The following is a 20,771-nucleotide window of genomic DNA, read 5'->3' on the forward strand; positions in this document are numbered from 1 at the left end:
CCCAGCCTTCTGACTCAGGGCCCATGCTCTGCCTTCCCTGCACGCCTGTGTAAAACTATCAAGGCAGGTGGCAGTGAGGGGACATGCAAGGGAGGCCACCTGCCTGACTGGTCGGTACCTGGTTTCTGCCTCCATCTCTCTCCCCTGTACCTAGGGGTGAGTTCCCTGAAGACGTCCCAGCAGGGAGAGGACATCAACCCCCTGCAGCTCAGAACTCCACTTCAACCACAAAGTTTACAAGAACCCTTGAAGATCTTGACAATTTATTAAAGGAGAAATGGTTACTGGTTTATTAAAATGAGGTAAAACATCCCTCACTTCCCAGGACTACTTACCAGCACGTTCCCAGGTCACCGAGGACTCCAACGAAGGTCCGTGAGACCCCATAAAGCTGTATCTCAAAGGCCAGCTTGCAAACAACAAAACCTCATGACCTTCACTTCAAATTCAATTCTAGTGAACTTGGTCCTAGTTTCTATAAATAGAGCAAGCTAAGAGAATGGCAGCAGATGTTAGGTGTATAGATGTAGCAAGAAGTGGCAGCTAATGGTCTCACAGTGAAGGTGGATCCATGCATCTCAGAAGCCACAAGCCAACCGAGGCAAGTATGTGGCAGTAAGCTGAGAGCAGCAGAGTGATTCAGCTCTGTTCGCTCGGTGACATCACGCCAGGCGGAGACCTCCTTTAAACAACCTTTGGCATGTGGTCATTAAGGAGGCATTAGAATGATTTCCATCCCCCCAAACTCAAAACATACTCAAAAAAGTCTTGGTGCTTAAGAGATCTGCTTTCAGCGATCTACAAATACATAAGTGAAAGGGTCCCTTCTCTGGTGGTACCCGAGTTGGCAGACTCCCTCTTCTGAGCTTGCCTGTAGTTAACTTCAGCCATTCTTTCCTGCCACCTCTCCTCCAAGGAAAAAGGACAGGAGGGAGGGGAGACCAGTCCCTTCATCTTCCCGCCTCAAAGGGAGCTTGCAGCGTGGTTGATGATGTGGCCAGAACACCCTCATTCTGCACCTCCAGCTCTGCTGCTGGCATCCTTATTTAATGCACTTGGGAGAAGGAGTCAGGACCTCACCGGGGACCAGGGCTGGCTGGGCAGCAACTCAGGCCTGGGCTAATTTCTGAATTTGAGAATACCACCGTTTTCCCTGCAGGTAGACACTCCTGCTTTCCCAGCATTTCCACCATTTTCTCCCTGGGCTTTGCTGCACCCTGGGAGGAGGATAGGGCAGATGGTAGCAACCCTACCTGGGCCTTGGAAGATGGCGGTGGTATGCCCCAGGTCCGGGGGTGGGATGGGGTGAGGGAGTGGGGGGGGTGGGGGTGGATTGGCGGTGGAGGTCTCCTGTTGGGTGGCCAAGGTTTCCAAGGTGGGTGAGGCTCCAGAATTCCAGCTCCCTGTGTTACCCTCTTCTTCCTGCTGGGGTTATTTGGTCCAGGTGTGGGCTTTACCCCTGGCCTCACAGCCTGCCCAGCATCTATGTGCAGGGAGGGGCCTTGGGTGTTTGCTCCTGTCTGCCAAGCCCAGGGTATCAGAACCAGCAGCACTGTACCTGTGGTAGAGTGGGGCAGCGGTGGTACCTGCTACTGTCATTCAGACCAAAGGCCTGAGCGCAGTGGCAGTGTGGAGGAAATCCTTGCCAGTGTCCTGCTGCTCTGGCTCTTTGGGAGGAGGCTGGTGGGTGCCAATTGGCCGCTCCTGCCAGTCCCCCAAGAGTCAGTCTTAAATACTTACCCTGGGGATGCTCAGCCCTCACTGTGGCTGACTTCTGAGCAAGTCCCCATGTCCAAGGTCTCTCTGTGAAGCAGCCAGTCTTCCAGCCCCCTGCATGTGATTTAGGGAAGTGGCAGGGGCTGGATGGCCTGCAGATTCCCTTCCTCTGCAGGCTGGGACGTCACAGTAGAAAGCCATAATGCCCCTCCAATGCAGTATTATCCGAAGTATGAAATGTGCGTATATGTTTGTGTATTTTTTTTGCAAAGTGAGTGCTTCATCCCAATAAGCAGACAGTGGGCTGCTCAGAGGGTCATCTGGAGTCAATCCCCTGCCATCTTCTCCCTAGATACAACCAGGACAGATGTGGGTGTCAGCAGAGGAGCTGTGGAAGTGCTTGCCCTGGGGCCAGTTGCTGGTCTCTGTACCTGGTGTGGCTTCATTCAGGCTCTACGTGTTTCCCAGAGGGCTTCCATGAATGCAGCCCGAGGAGTTGGTGGCAGTAACTCGCCTCTGAGCTGCCTCCATTGGTTCCTGCTCCAGCCTTCTCTGCTCTCCTCTCCAGGAGCCAAGTCACACTGCCCGCTTCTCCAAGGGTCTGCCCCCCCTCCCCCGCCGAGAAGGAAAGGGAGGACCAAGGTAGCTTTTGCTGGGATGCTAGAAAAACACCTTTGGTGTCAGAAGCCCCCTCTTGTCCAGTTGATTAGCTTTCCCTGGCCCTGGAAAGAAACGCTGAGCCATTCTGAGAGCCTTGGGGGAGGGGGCCCTGCAGCGCTGGCCTATTTTTATGCAAATGTGGCTTTGGAAGCTTTGGTTCCTACAAACTCCTGTAGCATAATTTTAGCTGCGTGTGATTCTGCAGTGATGGCTGGAACCCTAGACCTAAAAACATCATCAGGGTATTTTGTGTCTGTCACTGGGTTTGAAAGACCCTCAATTTCTACCCAATAAAGCCAGTCAAATGGTTCATCTAGCAAAGACTCTGCTGTGTGTGTGTGTGTGTGTGTGTGTGTCTGTGTGTACGTACACACATGTGTGTGTATTGGCCTGAACTGGGCTGAAAAGAGCTGAGTTCAATATGGGGAGGTTGCCATATATCTATCTCCAGGGATTCATGGCCACCTGGGCACATCTTTGGGCACTGTAGGAGTACCTGAAGATCAGGAGACCTGTGGCTGTCTGGCAGAAGTGGCAATCTAACCAAGGGAGGAGGTGGGCTCACAGGATGGGCTCAGAGAGCAGAAGAGGAGAAGTCAAGTGGACTATTGAATTGATACATAGGTGCACAGGGACCTAGAGAGAGGACTGGGTGCTTCAGTAGGAGGAAGGAGGGTCCATAGGGGCTGGAGCTGCCTAGAGAAGGTGAGATTTGAGATGTGCTTATACCTGGACCCAGATCTTGTGGCTCTGCAGACCTGTCTCTCTCTAAGCAAAATAACTCCATCAAGGTCCTGGATCACATCAAAGGCATTTGAGCACACATAACCCTCTTTTAAAAGATGACAGTAGGCTGGGGGTTGTGACTCAGAGGTAGAGCACTTTCCTAGCATGTGCAAGGCCCTGAGTTCAATCTCCAGCGGCACAAAAATAAAAAAAACCCATCTCCTCTGGTGCCCTTATAAAAGGAAATATATATATATATATTAATGGATGGTACAGACGCCTGGTATGGGTCTGCCTGCCTCCAGAGATGTAGATGGATGGCTTGTGTCCCCAAATTTGCATTCTTGGAACCCTGGCAGCCTTCCTTGTGGACACTCCCAGAGGCTCACAAAGTTCCTGTCCCCTCTGCCTTCAGCTCCTGCTCTGGGGACTGCTTTGTATCTGTTGACTGTCCAGATGTCAGACACAGCTCTTTCTTTGGTTCCAATGGTCACAACATGGGTTCCAGAGTGTGGTAAGGTGGCAGGGAAGGGAAGGAAACCAATTCCCAACATGCAGCCTCCTCCAGTGGAGACCCTCCTGACACCAGCCAGCTGCTGGCACTCCTGTGGCCCAGCCTCTGCCGACCCTGCCTGAGGCTTCCTTCTCTGCCTCCTGGTACTCCTGTCCCCACCTTCCTCTCAGCAGTAGAACACTTTCCTGCCATTTCCTTTCCCCAGCTGTTTAAGCATTCTCTGGAGTGCTGGTCTCCTGCTGAGCCTGGGTCTCAGCTCACCTGCCACCTGCCACTTTCCATAGACATTTTTTCAAAGGGAGACCATTTATTTCCTCTCTGAGATGATTGTGATGACAGCTGTAAGATATTTGGATGTTTCATTATTATAATCATAAAATGCTAAACACGGAAGCAAGCAACTCTGAAACCTAAGTACTATTTGAGGCTCCTCCCTGAGACCTGGCCCTTGTCTTCCACTCTATTGTGGTGGGAAAAAGAGCTGACGCTCTTCTATAAGAAGGGGGACTTCTGTAAATATTTTTTGAACAAATGTATGTATGATTGTCATTTGTCTATTTACTTCACGTCATTTATCAAGTTCATGCTGTTTACCACTTCATTCATTTAACAAGTATTTTCTGAGCCCCTGCATTGAGCTAGGCTCCTTGAGAAACTGGGACATAAGAGTGAACAAATGCACATGTCACCACTCACAGAACGTAGAGACTGGCCCAAGATATGGAGGTAGTCAAAAACCTCCCAGCTGAAGTTTAATTATAAACCGTGCTGTAAAGGAGCTACAGGAGCCCGGAAAGGCTTTCTCGGACCAGGGATCAAGCACCATGGAGAGTTCCCTGCGGAGGGAGCCTGTCTAGGTGGCCTTGTTGGGGAAGCATCCGGGGCCTGCAAGGGGAAAGAGCCCGGGAAGGAGGGGAACAGCTGGAGCGCTGACAGAGTAGGAGAAGAGGTGGCCACATTAGCAAGGTTGATTTTGATTCTCAGAGAATCCACTAGTCCTTGAAGGGGAAGAGGATGTGATCAGGTTGGCATTGAAAAAGCTCACTCTGGCTACAGTGTGGAGGGCGGGATTGCTGGGGCCAGAGTGCCTGAGGGGAGGCCAGTTGGGAGGCTCCTGCTGGTGGCAAGGACTGGGGTGATGGGTGACCTGGGGATGGGGTGGTGGGGACAGGGCCAAGAGCTCCCTAGAAGACAAATGGGGAAAGCAGACCCATCCACAGAGGTACGTGTGCAGGGTGAGGGAGGCGAAGGGCAGACAGTGGCCCTTTCTTAGTAGAGGCACAGAAGTCTGACACATGGCCCTTCAGGGGGTGGGGTGGCTTGTGGAGGAGAGAGATCATGGCAGTTTCAGCCAAGGCAATGGGTGCTGTTTCCCCAAAGAGGAGTTAGGACACCTATACTTTCAGACAAATCAACAGAAAACCAGTCATGCTGGTCTTGGGCTCTTATCACAGGGCAAAGAGCTGAGGGGTCATGGTTGATTTGAAAGGGATTTCACAAGGAGAACAGTACTATGAGCACCACCATCATGGTAGATGGCGGGAGGAGGCGGGCGGGGGTCACCAGTGCTGTCTCCTGGCTCCAGGCTTAGTGAGAGGGGCTCCTGCAGGACCACCCAAAGCAGCCATGGATTCCCATAGCACTGGAGCCCTGCTCTTGCAGAGGACGCCGTGGTGGCTAGGGCAGCAGAGTTGTTTCATGTAGGGTCAAGAGGTGAGTCCTGGTAGTAAGGTCATATGGTATAAAGGTCAGCTAGGGGTCATTTAAAAAGGTATTTTGCTGAAGAGGGTGGCCTGTCAGAATGAGGGGACCTTGGCAGGGGAGTCTGTGGGGTGTACTGTGGGGGCAGAAGTGGCATTAGGATTTGCCTGCTCCAAGGAACCGGTCAGAGTGCCACCAGACAGGGGTCTGAGGAGGTCTCTCCATTGGGACCTCAATTCAACATGGGGAGGTTCTGGATTTATGCTACTGAGAAGAATTTCAGGATGCATCAAAAGCAAGGCTCAAGAAAAGATGTACTAAAGGATAGCAAAACAAAGGTATATACACCCCAAAGGCAGGATGTGGACACCCTCACCTCTCAAATAAGAGAAGACAGTAATGCACCCAGGGTTCAGCTCTCTGACTAGATACATGCTTTCTCTGTTTGGGTTCCCAGGCAAGATTTTGTGCAAACCAAATCCCAATGTCAATCATTTGATATTTGGGGTCTAGAATGTTTCTTCTTGATTAAGCCATCTAACCATCAATCATCTGTGGGCACATTGTGTAGGTCTACGAATCTGATGCCATTGAATTTGACGATGTTTTTGTTCTAGTTGATCTGACATGAGCATATGCTGGAGGTTTTGTTCATCTAACTAAAAGAACACGCATAGCTGGTCGTGCTCATAGATCCGAGTCTCCATCTGGTAGGGTCTCTGCCTCTCTCTCTCCCTGAGAGTTCACCTAGCTAAAAGAGGGAAGCCTGGGAGTGAACCCATAAACATCACCACAAAAGACTTTAAACGTCACTGCTGTCCTTGGGGGTACATAACGTCCCCTTGAGACTGTCCCAGTTCTGTGGTAGGGGACAGGCAGGGTGTATGTCAGAACATGCAGCTACCAAGAGAAGGGGGCAGGCAGATAGAAGGTGACTGCCACCTCCCCAGATGACAGCAGCAGCCACGGCAGCCATCTGGGGAGGAGGTGAGGAGAAGTCCCAGTTGGCTGAGGATTCAGGGTGGGCTCCTGTGGGATCTGTGCAGTTCCCTTACTGAATCCAGACAGTGTTTGTCACTTGTAGTGCCTGATGAACTTCTAAGCTACCTGATAGGGACTCCAACAATCATGGATCTGTCCCAGGTTTCATCTGACGTCGAGGGAAGAATTGTCCTGACCAAGCAAAAATGAAGGTGTTCTCCATCATACAGAGCACAGTGTGTTTGAGGTACTGGGTCCAGAAGTAATTTGAGAGCAATGAGCCACATGCAATGGGTCAAGGAAGAGCAAGTGGGAGGGGTCAGGAGCAGGGCCATTGGCCTGGTCTTGGACTGGGCACTGGAACTCTCCAGTCAGATGGTTCTGGATGAAATCTATAGGGAATGAAGGAGATTCACTCATGTTTGGGGGAAGGGAACCCTGAAAATATGGCCAAGGAATAGATCATTTGTTTTCTAAGAAATGAGGCAACTGGGGAATGGATGTCAATTGGCTGGAAAAGTATTCTGGCTGGAATGACTGAGAGGTTGCCCCCTTGTGAGGTGGGAGAGATGCACAGGATGGCCACCAGGAGGCGCAATCTTGGTGAGAGAGGAGGGAGGTGGGGACTCCAAACACAGGAGGGAAAGTGTTCACCCTTCAGTAGGTGTACAGTAGGGTGACTGGGTATGCTTTTGCTCAGGACAGTGAGGCCATTCAGGGAGAGGAGTCTGACTGGAGGAAATGGGGCAAGGGGGAGCCAGTATGGTTAGAGGGTGGAGAGAGTGGGGCGAGCCTGCAGGGGTTAGGATTAGAGGGGCTCAGGTTTTATTCTAAGGGCACGGGAAGCCATTGGAGCACCTAAGCTGCAGATTGGTGCAATCTGATTGATTTTTAGATAAAATCCCTCGGCTGCTGAGCAGAATGGATTGGAGGAGACAGAGGTGGTCAAGGCCTGCTTTCCTAACACACCAGGCAGCTAGAGCTAGCCAGAGTTTGCCCAAGATGACAGTGGGAACTCACATCTCAGTGAAACAGGAAGACCACCAACATCAGACACCGCCTCCTCCTCCTCTCCCAGAACAGGAGATGGCTCAATCTGAGACCCCAGACCAGCTGATTACCTTGAGTGAGAATTCAGGGCACAGGGTAGGCAGGGAGCCACAGGTGAGAGGCAGAGCAGCCAGGCCATGCACCCAGATTCTTGAGTTTCTGCATGTTCCTTACCCACTTCCCACTTCCCACTCTTAGGTTGCTCACTCACTCACTCACTCATTCTTGAGAGTCACACTCCTTCTGGGCCAGGTGCTGGAGGTACCCAGGACTCAGCGGGAAGGAGCAGCAATCTGGGGGATGAGATTGGAGTAGATTGAATTACTGTCCCATTCTTCACTCCTCACAGTGTGCCTGTCCAACCTTGTGATCCTCCAGACCCTCCTACAAAGACAGGACCCACTTCCTCTCCCTGAAACCATGGGCTTGGCCCTGTGTGTCGCTTGGTTTGGTGGAAGGATGTTAGCAGAAGGGATGCAAGTGAAGCCCTCTAAAGTGCTTGCCCTGTCAAGATTGCCATCCCTGCCCCTTGCACTTCCACCACAGAATGAGAAGGGTTTTCTCTGGGCCAGAGTTGGTGGGCGGTGCTCCTTCAGCCCAGCCCAGCTTGAATGGGTACAGAGGACAGCTGTCCCTACAAAGGCCAGTCAGTCCTATACCTTGATGTAGAGATACCAGGCAAGGACAGCAGAGATGAGTCACCAGCCCAGTCCCAGACAGGGAGAACGAATGCTTGTGCCACTCAGATTTGGGTGGCTGATTGTTACGTAGCAAGAACTGACTGATAGAAAAATACATGCAAAAGCTCTGAGAGCCAGGAAAACTAAGGCTTGTAGCAGTTGTACTTAGGAAATAGGCATTTGTCTGTTTACCCAGGGTGGCTTTCAGAAGAGGAAGGTTGAGTCAGGGTAGAGAGGGCCTCTACTATTTGTTTGAGGAGTTAGGATTCTGTTCATGACATGGACATTTGTTATTCTATTGGCAACCCAGCGTCCTAATCCCTTTGTCCTCGGAGAAGAGATCAGCTGCCCACCTAGGCGTTGGAAATGCCCAATATTCCCTTTCCCAGCCTCCTTTCTAGCAAGGGTGTGTGTACATGACAGAGGCTCAACCATTCAAACGTGCAGGCCTCAGGCTGACTGGCAGATAAAAGACTTTAATTAGCCAGTGTTGGCTTCTGTTGCTTGCAATTCAGGATCTTGGTTGATAAAAGTCAGTTGCACTGGAATGTAAGTGAAGAGCAATAGAATATATTTGAAGGAGGTGGAGCTGGACCAACAAGATCATTTTTCACGTGTGTGCCTGTGTGGGCGTGCATGCATGCACACGTGCAGTAGTCAGTGGGATTAACAGACTTTTCCTGCTATCAGAGGTTTGGGTCCCAGTCATCACCCCGCATGCACTTTGTGTTTTTATCTGTATGTAAACTGCTGGGAATCCAAGAGTCAGCTTTGGCCACGAGGACTCTTACGCTGCCCACTTGAGGGCTTCACTCTAGGTCTAGAGGGAGAATATGGTGACACCAAGGCTTCCTCAAATCTGGCCCTTGGATCTGCCTGGGATGAGAGGTGGATCTGGGCCTATTTTCACAGCTAGTCAAAAAGCCTGGGATGAGGATTGGGCCCATGGTCAGGTCTGCATCGTGGGCTGGACAGATAGGTGGTCATGGGGACGTGGGAAGGTGGGACATGTGAGAGAGACAGGTGGAGCCCGTGTCCTGTTTCTGAGGTCATTCAAAGCCTCCTTGTGATCCCTGACAGTCCATTCCTTCCTGATTACAGCCCCCGTCCACCTGGCCTGTTTTCTGATCCTCTGGTTTTACCTTTTGGAGAATGTAAACGCAATTGTCCAGCATGTACATTTTTTTTTTCTGCCTGGTTTCTTTCAGCATAATGTTTTGAGATTCATCCAGGTAGGAGCATGTCTCCCTACTTCCTTTATATTGCTGAAAAGTCTTCCTCTGCATAGATGGACCTTGATTTGGTTACCCAATGGCCAGTTGATGGACATCTGAGTTGTCTACAGTTTGAGGCTATTGTGAATCAAGCTTCTGTGAACATTCACATACCCATCATTGTCATCTCCCTTAGGCAAATGACCAGGAGTGGACTTTCTTTCTGGATTGTGCAAGGAGTGTTTGTTTAGCTGCATAAGACAGTGCTGCTCTGTCCCCAGGGGCCTGGGCCATCACACACTCCCACAGTGCTGTAAGTTCCAGCTGTTCCAGGTCCCTGTCAATACACTGACTCAGAACCTACTGCATGTGTTCAAAGGCCAGGGGATTCTTCAAAAAGATTCGTTTCAATTTTTTAAAAAAACTCCAATAAACATTTTTATCTGAATTATATACTTCATTAAAAGTGAATATTTTATTATTCTTTTTATCATAATAGATCATCATTCAAAGTGATTTTTCTAGTCATTTCCTAGTAATCCGCAAAGTCCCTGAGGTCAAACCACATGGTGCCAGCAGGGGGCGCGCGTCACCCACCATTAAACTTTATTCCTCTTCCTCTGGTAGATTTGGAGCTGAGTTCTGGGTGGATCCTCAGCAAAGTAGGGGAGGAGGCCGGATTGGTTTTCCTGGATGAGGATATTTGGGGTCAGTGATCGGACCCCCCGCTGGTGGGGAATCTGGGTGGCTCCAACAAGTAGTACAGGAACAAAGCAGTCCCAGACTTGGAGAGAATTGAGTGCTACCTGCTGGTAAGCTGTCCCTCTATCTATTTATGAAAGTTTCTCCTTCCCTTTGAAATTGCTGCTTTATAGTTGCTCCTTTGACTTAGAGTACAGAATTACATGAGATGCTTCTAGACGGCACTAATCCCAATCAAGAGGGCCCCACCCTTGTGACCTTATCACCTCCCAATGGCCTGCCTCTTAATGCCGTCACCTGGATATAGGGATTGTCATTTACTCATATTCAACATATCAACCAGGAGAGACCCACACAAACATCCCATCTGGTGCAGGCATCTGGGATGTACGTTAACCCCTGGCGTATTGTGGAGGTTTTTGATACTGAATTGCTTTCTTCCAATGCTGAATAACACCAGAGGGTCATTATGACCCTTTTATGGATGGGAAAACAGTGGCCTCCTCCCAGGTCACACAGCCAAGAGGTTATACAGGGCTCCATTCTGTCCAGCAACCTCATGCTGCAAGGACACAGGAGTGAGTTTCAAGTGAATTGAAATTTTCTTGCATTTCAAAATGAATCTTACGATTTGGATTGTAAGGAATTTTAATAAAGTCTTAGGTGCCTTAATAAGATCAATAAACAAGAAAGAGGGGTCTGGTGGCTACAAGGGAACTTTTCTTGATGACAGGGGTGGGGAGGGGCTGTTAAAAGTCCAGAGATTAACATGGGTAATCTGAGTGTTCTTGGTAAGGCAGAGGCTGGTGTCTGAGCACTGCTGAGGGTCCCCTGAGGTTAAGTGGGTTTCCCCAGGGTCCTGGGCTCTGGCCCCATAGTGTCACTAACTCACGGCTCAATAGCTGCTTTGTGGGATACGAGCTTGTGGGGTGCAGCTGGTCTCCTCTGTAGAAGGGCCATTTTCCGGAGCCAGCAGTCTTCAGGAGAAGGAAGCAGAAAAATAAGAAGGATCCAGTAAGAACCGGGGTTCTGAGTAAGCTGATCGGAGGTCATGAATAATGAAGAGAAATGGAGCCGGGAGTGTGGCTCGTTCCTGGTCTGTCCTCCTCAATAGGACCCTGGCCCTAGGGTGATGTTCCGGGCCCTGCTGGCCTGTGAGGCTGAAAGGGTCAGTGGGGAGGACTCTGCTTGCCCCTGGGGTGAGGAGTCTCCGGTGGCCCTCCCTAGGGAGACCAGGTAGAAAACAGATGCCACCCTCAACACGTCATCTGAGATCTGTGAAGTGGGGACTGGCGGGGGAGGAGCAGGGAGGCATGAGGACCGCCTGTCTCATCTGCATAAATAAGTGAGGAGGCCCACGGAGAACCCCCAGGGCAGGTGCAAAGCAGGAGAGGCTGGTGGAGGGAGGGGACAAGGACAAGAAGAGCAAAGAAAGCACTGAGGTCATCTCAGGGGCCAGAGAAGAGAAAGGGGCTTTGAGACAAGACCTCGGGAAGACAGGTCATCGGCCCACCCAGCCTTGAAGCCACACGCGGGACAGTGGCTCTGCCGCACACGTATCCAGGCCACAGGGGAAGAGCACGTGAGCCTGGGTGTGCCCAGAAGGGACAGCCAGCACCATGATGCCCCAGAAGAAGAAGAAGAAGAGAAAGAAAGACATCGATTTCCTGGGCCTGTATGAGGAGGAGCTGCGGAACTACGCCTCGGAGGACGACGAGGAGGAGCTGGAGCACGAGTACTACAAGGCCAGGGGTGCGTCCTGCAAGGCGGCGGGTGGGCGCGGGCTGCCAGGACCTGCCTTGGCTCTCGGTGGAGATTGCAGGGTTCCAGTCCCCTAGTCATCCCAGATAGCTACACTGCCTTGGAGGAGGCACCCTGCCAGGGCCCCCATGGTACGGGAGGTCAGGAAACATGCCCCGAGGCAGTGTTGCAGCAGGACAGAATACACTGGACCACAGACCCCGTGGGAGTGCTCCAGGCAGAGTCCACAGGTCCGGTCTGGGTGGGGCAGAGTGCCTGGAATGGCTGGGGCCATAAAGGGACAACTTGGGGAGGAAGCCTGTCCTCTCATTGCGTGCCCAGGGTGGGGTGGCCCAGGAGAGGTGGAGTTCCCTGGTTCTGTCCCTTTCTTCATGGTTCCATAGTTACACGCAAGTCGGGTGCTGGGCTTGTAGCCAGTCCAGTTCTGCTCTGCCTTTAGTGGTCCATACCCAGAACCAACTCGGAGAAGGTGGCCTTAGCTGTGGCTTTAGCAGGGCAGTGCCCTGGGCGTCTTCTGGGGTTGTAGAAGAAAGAAGGGTCTAGAACAAGTGGGGCTCGGCCACCTCCCCGCGCTCGTGCTCTGCTCTGCTGGGCTAGTGTGGGAACGGGCTTGGAGCAGCATCACCCCAGGACAGGCACCCTCAGCTCCCGCGCACCTGATCCTCTCAGACAGCACCCGTTGGCTCTGTTTGTGACTCCGCTGCCTCGCTGTGCCCACATGGTCTCTGTCTTGAAGCCCTTTGACATCCATTCTCCTATCGGATCCTCGGGATCCCTGAGAACAGTCAAGGCAGGTGTGACAGTCCCATTTAACAGGTTGAGGACTGAGGCTCTGAGACACTGGTGACCTGAGCAGGGTCACAAGTGGGACAGAGGACAAGAACTTCTCAAGGTGAGTCCTTCTCTTATGTCGCGGTGCTACTGAATAGAGTATTGCACTGTGCACCAGGCACTGTGCTAAACACCTCACGCATCCGAACCCATTTCATCCTCATAAAATGATGCACTGAGGTGGGTTAGGTCATTAAATTCAGGATCCTGAGGCATAGAGAAGTTAAGTCACTTTCCCAAGATCACACAGCTCATCAGAGTTAGGATTTGAATCTAGCTGATCTGGCTGCTAAAATTGGACAATCTGCCAATTTTGATTGTGGTAAACCAGTTGGAGAAGATCAAGCTGGAGAGGGTGCCACACTGATATTTCTAAGAGACCCATGAACTCTCTGATCTGCTGCAGGGTCCTGGGGGAAAATGTGGTTGATGCTACTGGTAATTATATGCTGAGCTCCAGCTGCCCTGTGTTAGAAGGATGGTTCTCCCTTTGAGCTTTGGGATCTAGTTTTTCATGGAGTCCTGACGTGTGTGATAAGGAGGAAGGGCAAGGAGAGAGGCCCAGGTGTTTCTTCTCTGTTTCTGCCTACCCTGTTCACTGTCAACCTGAGGAGGAGGGTGACTCCCTGAATGCGTGGAGGACAGGCTGAGCCTTCTGCCTGAGACAGGTCCGGGATGGGAAAACAGTGACTTATACCAGAATCTGAGAGTTGAAGGGACCTCCGAGGCTATCCTATGCAGCCCTTGGGGCATCTCCTGTCCTGCATCCCAAATGGGTCAATCAGCATCTCTCTAGATGCAATTTCCCAAAGCATTGCATTGTTGCTAATGAAAATGGTAGCAGTGATGGCGACGGTGATGACATTGGTGACGGTGATGGTGACAGTGATAGGTGATGGTGACGTGATAGTGATGACAGTGATGGTGATGTGATCATAGTGATGATGTTGAGGACATGATGGAGATGGTGACAGTGACGGTGATGTGATAGATAGTGGTCCCTTATGGAAGGCAATATCTTTTCATTCAACTATGAGAGTGTGTAAAATAAATTCCCAAGGGAGGAAAGTGCCAGGTCAATGAGTATGAACACCAAACACCTTGTTTTATTTAATTGAATATTTACCACAATCTTTAGAGGAAAATATTATCCCCACTTCAGAGATGAGAACGTTGAGTCTTAGTAAGAAATTCAGTAGCCCTCACAAGGCCATTAATAGTAGCATTGGGATTCCAACACTGGTCAGCCTCGTTCTGTTGTCCTCCTTCTTCATTCCATTGATTATTGCAATCATTCATTTTTTACTCCAAGTAACCATTCATCCAGGCGATTATTTGCAGAGCCCTTCCTACGTGCTGGTCTCCTGCTAGGAGCAGTGTGATGCCCTTGACGGTCCTGGGTGCTGGCCTGGGGGCTTTAGTAGTTAGGGTCCTTCCCTCCAAAGCCAAATAGAATTCTGTGTTTTCCACAAGATATCTGACTTGCACAAGATTGTTCTTCAGCTCTCTGAATTGAATTTTTTTAAATTGCATTTTTAAATCGAGGACGAATGTATACACAGTACAAAAAAATTCATGAAGATACAGAGCAATTAATTTTGCACATGCATGGGCTGTGTAACCACTGTTCAGATCGGAACACTCCCAGCCCCCACCCAGTTCCTTCATACCCATTCCCAGAGCTAACCACTCTCCCAAATCTCTCCTCATAGATTAGTTTTATTTTTCTGTTCTTGAACTTCATATAAATGGGATCATGTGGTGTATACTTTTCTGCATCTATCTTCTCTTGCGTTCAACATTACATCCAAGAGATTCATCCCTGTTGTGACATATCATGTAGTTGGTTGGTGGGTCCAATTGTATTTTATAAATACATTGCCATTTATTTAACAATTGTCTTGTTGATGGGACACTTGGGCTATTTCCAGTTATTTTGCTGTTATGAGTAAAGCTGTTACAAATCTTATTCCCATCTTTGATGGACACACGCACTCATTTCTCTTGGATTTGTAACTGGAAGTGGAACTTCTGGGTCACAGGGCGAGCATATGTTTACCTACTGGGTGCCCGTGTAGACGCACGCACCCACCTCCGTGTCTGAGGGTGACAGTAGCTCCACATTCTTGCCAATACATGATGTTGTCAGTCTTAATTTTAGCCATTCTGGTGGGCATATGGTGGTATATTATTGTAATTTAATTTGCTTTTCCCTGATTAATAATGGTGCTGAGCATGTTTCCCTGTGATTTTTTTTTTTTTTTTTTTTGGTACTGGGTATTGAATCCAAGGATGCTTTACCACTGAGCCACATCCCCAGTCCTTTTTCTGTTTTATTTTGAAACAGTGTCTCGCTAAGTCACGTGGGGCCTTGCTAAGTTGCTGAGGCTGGCTTTGAACTTCCAATCCTCCTGCCTCAGCCTCCCAGGTTGCTGTGATCATGTTTCCCTACATTTGTTGGCCATTGGGATGTCCCCTTTGGTGACATGTCTGTTTGTCTTTTGTCCACTTTTCAACTTTATTGAAATACAATTTACTTACAAATAGATTAATCTTTTATAGAGTTTCGAGTAAACAGCGTTGGAAAGAGTGTAGTATTTTGGTCTGACTTCAGTTCAGTGTAATGTGCTTGATTTTCTTCCGCCGTGCCTGGCAGTGTCCGTGCCTTCTCACTGCTGAGTGTGCCTGTTGTGTGGACACAACGTGGTTTGTTCATCCATTCACCTGCGGATGGACATTTAGGTTGCAGTTTGGGTCCATCAGGAATAAGGCCATTGTGGAGACTGAGTTCATAGAGCTTTGTGTAGACGTGTTTTCATCTGTCTTTGGTTAATGTCTGAAAGTGGATTTTTTAGATCTTATGGTAAGTGCATGATCATCTTTTAAAGAAATTGTTGCACATTTAAAAATTATGTGGTCTCTTGGGGCTTAGTGGTAGAGTGCTTGCCTAGCATGTGTGAGGCACTGGATTTGGTTCTAAGTACCACATATAAATAAATGAATAAAAAAATAAAGGCTCATCAACATCTACATTTTTTTTTTTTTTTGAATTACGTGGTCTCTATTTTCTTGTCTATTTGTGTAAATTCTTTATGTCTTCTGGGCAGGAATCCTTTGTTGGCATATGCGTTTCAAATATTACCTCCTAGTTGGTGGCTCGCATTTTCCTTCTCTTCGTGGTCTTAATTAAAGTGATGTCCAGTGGGTCAGTTTGTTTATGGCTGGTGTCCTGTATAAGTAGTGACTGTGTACCCCTATGTCAGCTATTGAGGTAGTTTTCTCATCCCTCTTCTGTTCCCCAGACTTTTCTCCAAATCAGTCATCCCTGGGGCTCTTCTTCTCTTATATGATTCTAGAATTTCCATCAGGCTGGTCCTTCTGTGAACGCTTTCTTTGGACATGCCCTGACGCATGTGCAAACCATGCAGGCAACATTTCAGGCCCCAGAGCCTGCAGGGTCAGGGGTGGTTTGCAGATCCAGCTCCTCTATGGTTGCAGGCTATTAAGAATGCAGGCTCTGGTTATCATGAGTGACAGGGAGCCACACACACACACACACACACACACACACACACACACACACCACTTCTGCCCCACCTCAGTGCTTTGATGGGGTATCATCAAAACCAGGGGCATCAGAAGGTCCCCTTGCCCCCAAACACTGCTGCTGGTCATCACAGGCCTAGGAGGACAAAGGTGCTCCTTGAGGACTTCTGGAATGTAGGTACATCATTTGCGTGCATGTTAGTTCAGCCAACATCCTGACTGCCAAAGAAACGAGCTGTTGGCTCCTGGAGCTGAAACCAGCTTCTCTGCATAAACAACAATAGTTAAAAAAAAAAAAAAAGGCTAATCAAGTATCTTCTATGTGCCAGAGTCTTGACATACATACATAATCCCCAGAACAGTCTGTGGACCAGGTATTATTGGGAGGTTGGAACTCATCGAGGATAACCCTGCTTCTAAGTGGAGGAGCCAGCAATGGCCACCCCCGGATCTCTGTGGCATGGCAATGGGGTACTTAGCAGCAGCTCACACAAACTGTGGATTGCTGTGGTGTGAGCAGCACCTGTCATGCAGCTGCTGCAGGCCTAGAGCACACCAGCTGCACGAAGGTGTTCAGATCCCTCAGCCTTCAGCCCCCAACTTTGCCATCAGCACCTGGGACAAACCGCCTCTGAGGAATGGACTCTGAATAGATAGGTTTGAATGTCTAATCCTCAAATTTCCTCCCCATAAGCTGGGCCTCATTGGGGCACCTCAGATATACTCAGCAGCTGGTTGGGGGACCAGCTCTAGAAAGACTAGAAAGTAGAAATGATAATAGGTTTGCTTCAATACTCGAGTGCTCAGGGTTAGACACATAATAGGATGTCAGGCAATATTGTTTATGACTACAACTAAGTATTGGTGTTAATATATTCCCATGATGTGATGGACACCTGGCACCACATTTTGCTGGCTTCTCATACTCAGCCTCCCTTGTTGCACGCATGTATGGCAGCTTCCAGCCCAAGACTGATTCAGAAGAGAACCTTTTCATGGAACAGGCTGAGAACCTGGCATTTATTTTGGAATAGGAGGGGCAGACTGATGGGGATGTAATTTGGCTGTTTCCACTTGGTAGAGGTGACATGGCTCTGGGGTGGCTGGCAGCAGCTACTCTCCCCAGGCCAGGTCTGGGCTGTGATTCTGGGAGTTGATTCTGGAAGTATGTTGGATGCACGGTCCTGCAGCCTGGCCAACACTTCTGCTAACTACCTAATATCCCTAGTCATCTGGCTTGCTTACCTGGCTGCAGCGATTCACAGTCTCTGTCTTTCCTTTTCTCCGTAGCCAGCAGGTGGGCTCTGATGGTACTCATTCCCTGGCAATGGGAGGTATTGATAGCAAATCAAATACACTTCAAGAGGCCCTAAAGAGGGAACTCAGTATCCCTGCCAAAGAGGGACCCTTTGCAAAGCCTGCACACTTGGCCCTGGGTAGCTTCTCCTGTACTGGCACTGCCCAGGTGGTTTGTGGGAGGTGAGGGTGGGCTGTGGCTGCATCATGTAGAAGGCAAAGAAGAAATTAGGGGCCAGCTGCAGACCCTGAAGAAGGCTGGGAGAGCTTCATTGTGCTGTGCTGGAAGAATCCTGAGAGGCCTTGGGCTCCATCTAGTATTGACACTGTGCAGGCTGTGACTGGACTCGTCTCCTGCTTTTAGATTCCTTATCTGCAAAACAAGTATGATATCAAGGGTGAAGTCTGGGTCTTGCAGCAGAAGCTGGTGTGGGTCTGACTCTGGCTCAGAGGAGATCGGGGGTAGAAGGATTCCCAGAGTCCTTTGTGCCGGGGCCTCCCTTGGAGGCTGGTAGGAGTTCTGGTTTCCCCAAGCTTATACAGAATTCTGGGTTCTCTCCTGAGCCTACAATCTGTCTTCTTTTCTCCTCCAGTGTATGAGGTGGTCACAGCTACGGGGGACATTCGTGGTGCAGGGACGGATGCCAATGTCTTTATCACAATTTTTGGAGAGAATGGGCTCTCTCCCAAGCTCCATCTCACCAGCAAGTGAGTACCACGTTGGCCTTGGCGAGTTCTTGGGCATTAGTGTGGGTTGAGGAAGTTTCTGGAACCCAGGGGTGGCTTTCTGCTCTGGGGAGAAGGCTTATCTGATCATGGCATTTTAAGTGATGAGGGGTCATGTACCAGCCAGGACTTTCCCAATGATACCCCATCAGTCTTCCTTAGCCCTTCTCTTGATTTTGTGGACAGTAATGCCTAATTTGGATCTTCCAAGAATTCATATTATCTGTACCTTGATGTGGGAGAATAAATACTTAGGACCAAGAAACATGGGTACAGGTCAGCTTTACTATGCAGTCATTTAACTTTGGCCAAATCTCATTGTATCCAAGGCCTCGGTTTCCTCCTGTATCATCGTAGGGATGTTGGCGCAGGGACAGTGGGAAGCTCATATGTGTAAAGGAGTCTTGAGCTTCATATGCTCTGCACCAAGCTCATTGGGACCTGTCATTGAACCTGCCCATCAGTCATGCACACTCGGCCACATGGATCACATGTGTGTGCTTATGTGTACATGTGCATTGTGGACACTTTTTTTGCATGCTATTATAGCCCTCTGAGGCAAGGACTGCTGTCCTGTCTTTCGTCCTCCCTGACCCCACACCCATGCACACACTGAGGCCCATACAGCAAAACCTGAGGACATATTAGCAGAATCACAGAATTTCAGAGATGTTCAGGGTCCTCAGGGAGGGTCTAGTTCACTGTTTTCATTGTGTGCTGAGTGGACAGGAACTTGACCAGTTGCTTCTGGGCACCATGCCCCCTATCTTAGAGCAGCTCCACATAGGGATGCCTTACCTATGCTCACTGGGTTAGATTCTGCCTGAGCTGAAGTTTCCATAGCTAAGAAACATTTGAAGCCACTGATGGATTCTAAACCATCATAGAGAAACTGAGGTCCGGAGAGCAGCAGAGAGTGGCTCAGAGTCATGGAGTGTTTGAAGGGGAAGCTGGTCCTTAACCCATGGTCTTGGTATAAATATTTAAGTTGACCTCATGACTCTGGTCCTGGGGTATGTGAGAGACTCCCCTCAGGGGTCCCTGGGGCTCTGGGTGTGACCTCTGGATTTATGTCCTGGAGCGTCTAGGGGTGGCTGGGGAGCTGTTGAGGACTGGGGACCCCAGGCCAGAACATTCTGGACTCTGTGCCTTGTGGGCTGAGCAGGCCTGTGACACGTGCTTGTCCTGACTGCGGGCTGCGGCCTGTCTGGGCTGTGGCGAGGCTGAGGCCGGGGTGAGGCAGGCATAATGTGCTGTTTTGTCCGTTTCTGCAGAACAGGGTACCCGCCTCCTTGCATTGCTCTCACTGCCTGTGATATACTCGCGGAAGTCTTTCCCTCCAGTGATGTGGGCACGGTAAAGGGAATACATGAAATGCCCATCCTCTTTGCCATGTGCCTTCCCAGAATGCTCTGCAAGAGGGAGAAGCCTCTAGGACAGAAGCCTGCCTTCTTAACCCTTTTCTGCTTCTCTGACTCGCCTTCCTTTTTTCATGCACCCAGTATCCTCAACTTCCTCCACTGGCATTTTTTCCTCTATTCAAACATCTTCTCAGGAAGGGCCCAGAGTGACTTCTACAACATGGTGTGCAGGGTTGTCACTGATCCCCATCCCCGGAGCCTGAGCTTCAGCCTTGCCTCTCCATGGGAAGAGAGTAAAAGGGAGCAGGCTCGAGCGAGCTGGCAGAGCCAGAGGGGCACAGGAAGCTGGCTTCTCCAAGCCTGCCCAAGGATGCAGTCGACAGACCCCAGTGACAGCTTGCATCCCCCAGAAGGCTGCGAGTGGGGGTCTCTGCCTTGATCAGTTATCCTGCTCCAGGTTAGAAGGAAGAGCATGCATCTGGTCAGGGGTCTCTGCAGCAGTGACCTGGAGGATCTGCTGCGGCTCTGGGAGGCTGTAGAGGGCTGCATAGGGAGGCGGGGAGAGCTGCAGGACGAGGCATGGGAAGGGCCGCTTGGGTTTCCAGCATGGATCTTAGTCCTTTGTGAGTAGTCAGGACTCAGTAAAGCTGAGGTGTCATATGGCTACAATAAACTTCACAGGGAGGGGACAGTGCAGGCATCCAGTGGTGAAAAGAATTCAGAAGAGAGGGGTCTAAGGGGACTGAGGGGAACATCTTGCAGAAGTATGGAGGCAGCAGAGACAAGGTAGGCCTGCAAGGAGGAGGCCGGAGCTGGAAATGCAGGGCTGTGGTGAGGGGGAGAGAGGAGGAAGATGGGAAGGGCAGGGAGGCTAGTCTCAAGGATTTCTTGCTTGAAAGTTGATAGGTGGCTGCTCAACTTACGGTAGTGGCCAAGATCATCTGACCGCAGGGAGCATGATAAATGAGGGATGAGGAGGCTGGAGTCTGGCTGCAGCAAGAATTTAGAAAAAGTCTGCAGAGGAAATTGCATAGACGTGGTTCCTGTTATCGAAGACCCTTTGAGTTCAAGATGGAAGCTGGGAGGGATCCCAGCAGGCCTGTGCAACCCGGGAGCAGATGGCAGACAAGGCTTCACCTGAGCTACAGATGAAGTTAGCTCGGGACATTGCCATCCCCATGCTGTCCCCAGGGTCTCATGATCTCCTCACATCTCAGCTGTCAATACTCAAACCCTTTCCATACCCAAACCCACCCTAAGCCAAACTCACTGTGTCACCCGGAAAACAGCACCTTGTCCTTCACAT

General features: G+C 50.1%; 1 protein-coding gene across 3 annotated transcripts in view; it reads left to right on the top strand.

Moving 5' to 3' along the window:
- The first annotated feature begins 11,563 nt into the window (after positions 1–11,563).
- The window catches only part of Loxhd1 (lipoxygenase homology PLAT domains 1), a 136,889-nt gene continuing 127,681 nt past the window's right edge, over positions 11,564–20,771 (top strand). For 2 of the 3 annotated variants that reach the window (XM_076837038.2, XM_076837039.2), the window contains exons 1-2: positions 11,564–11,696; positions 17,972–18,086. In XM_076837038.2, the coding sequence (XP_076693153.2) occupies positions 11,564–11,696; positions 17,972–18,086 (248 nt within the window). The remainder of the gene's footprint in view (positions 11,697–17,971; positions 18,087–20,771) is intronic. The other variant, XM_076837040.2, reaches the window with a different exon arrangement.

The sequence above is a fragment of the Callospermophilus lateralis genome, chromosome 17 (genome assembly GCF_048772815.1).
Source record: "Callospermophilus lateralis isolate mCalLat2 chromosome 17, mCalLat2.hap1, whole genome shotgun sequence".
In the NCBI taxonomy this organism is placed as follows: Eukaryota; Metazoa; Chordata; class Mammalia; order Rodentia; family Sciuridae; genus Callospermophilus; species Callospermophilus lateralis.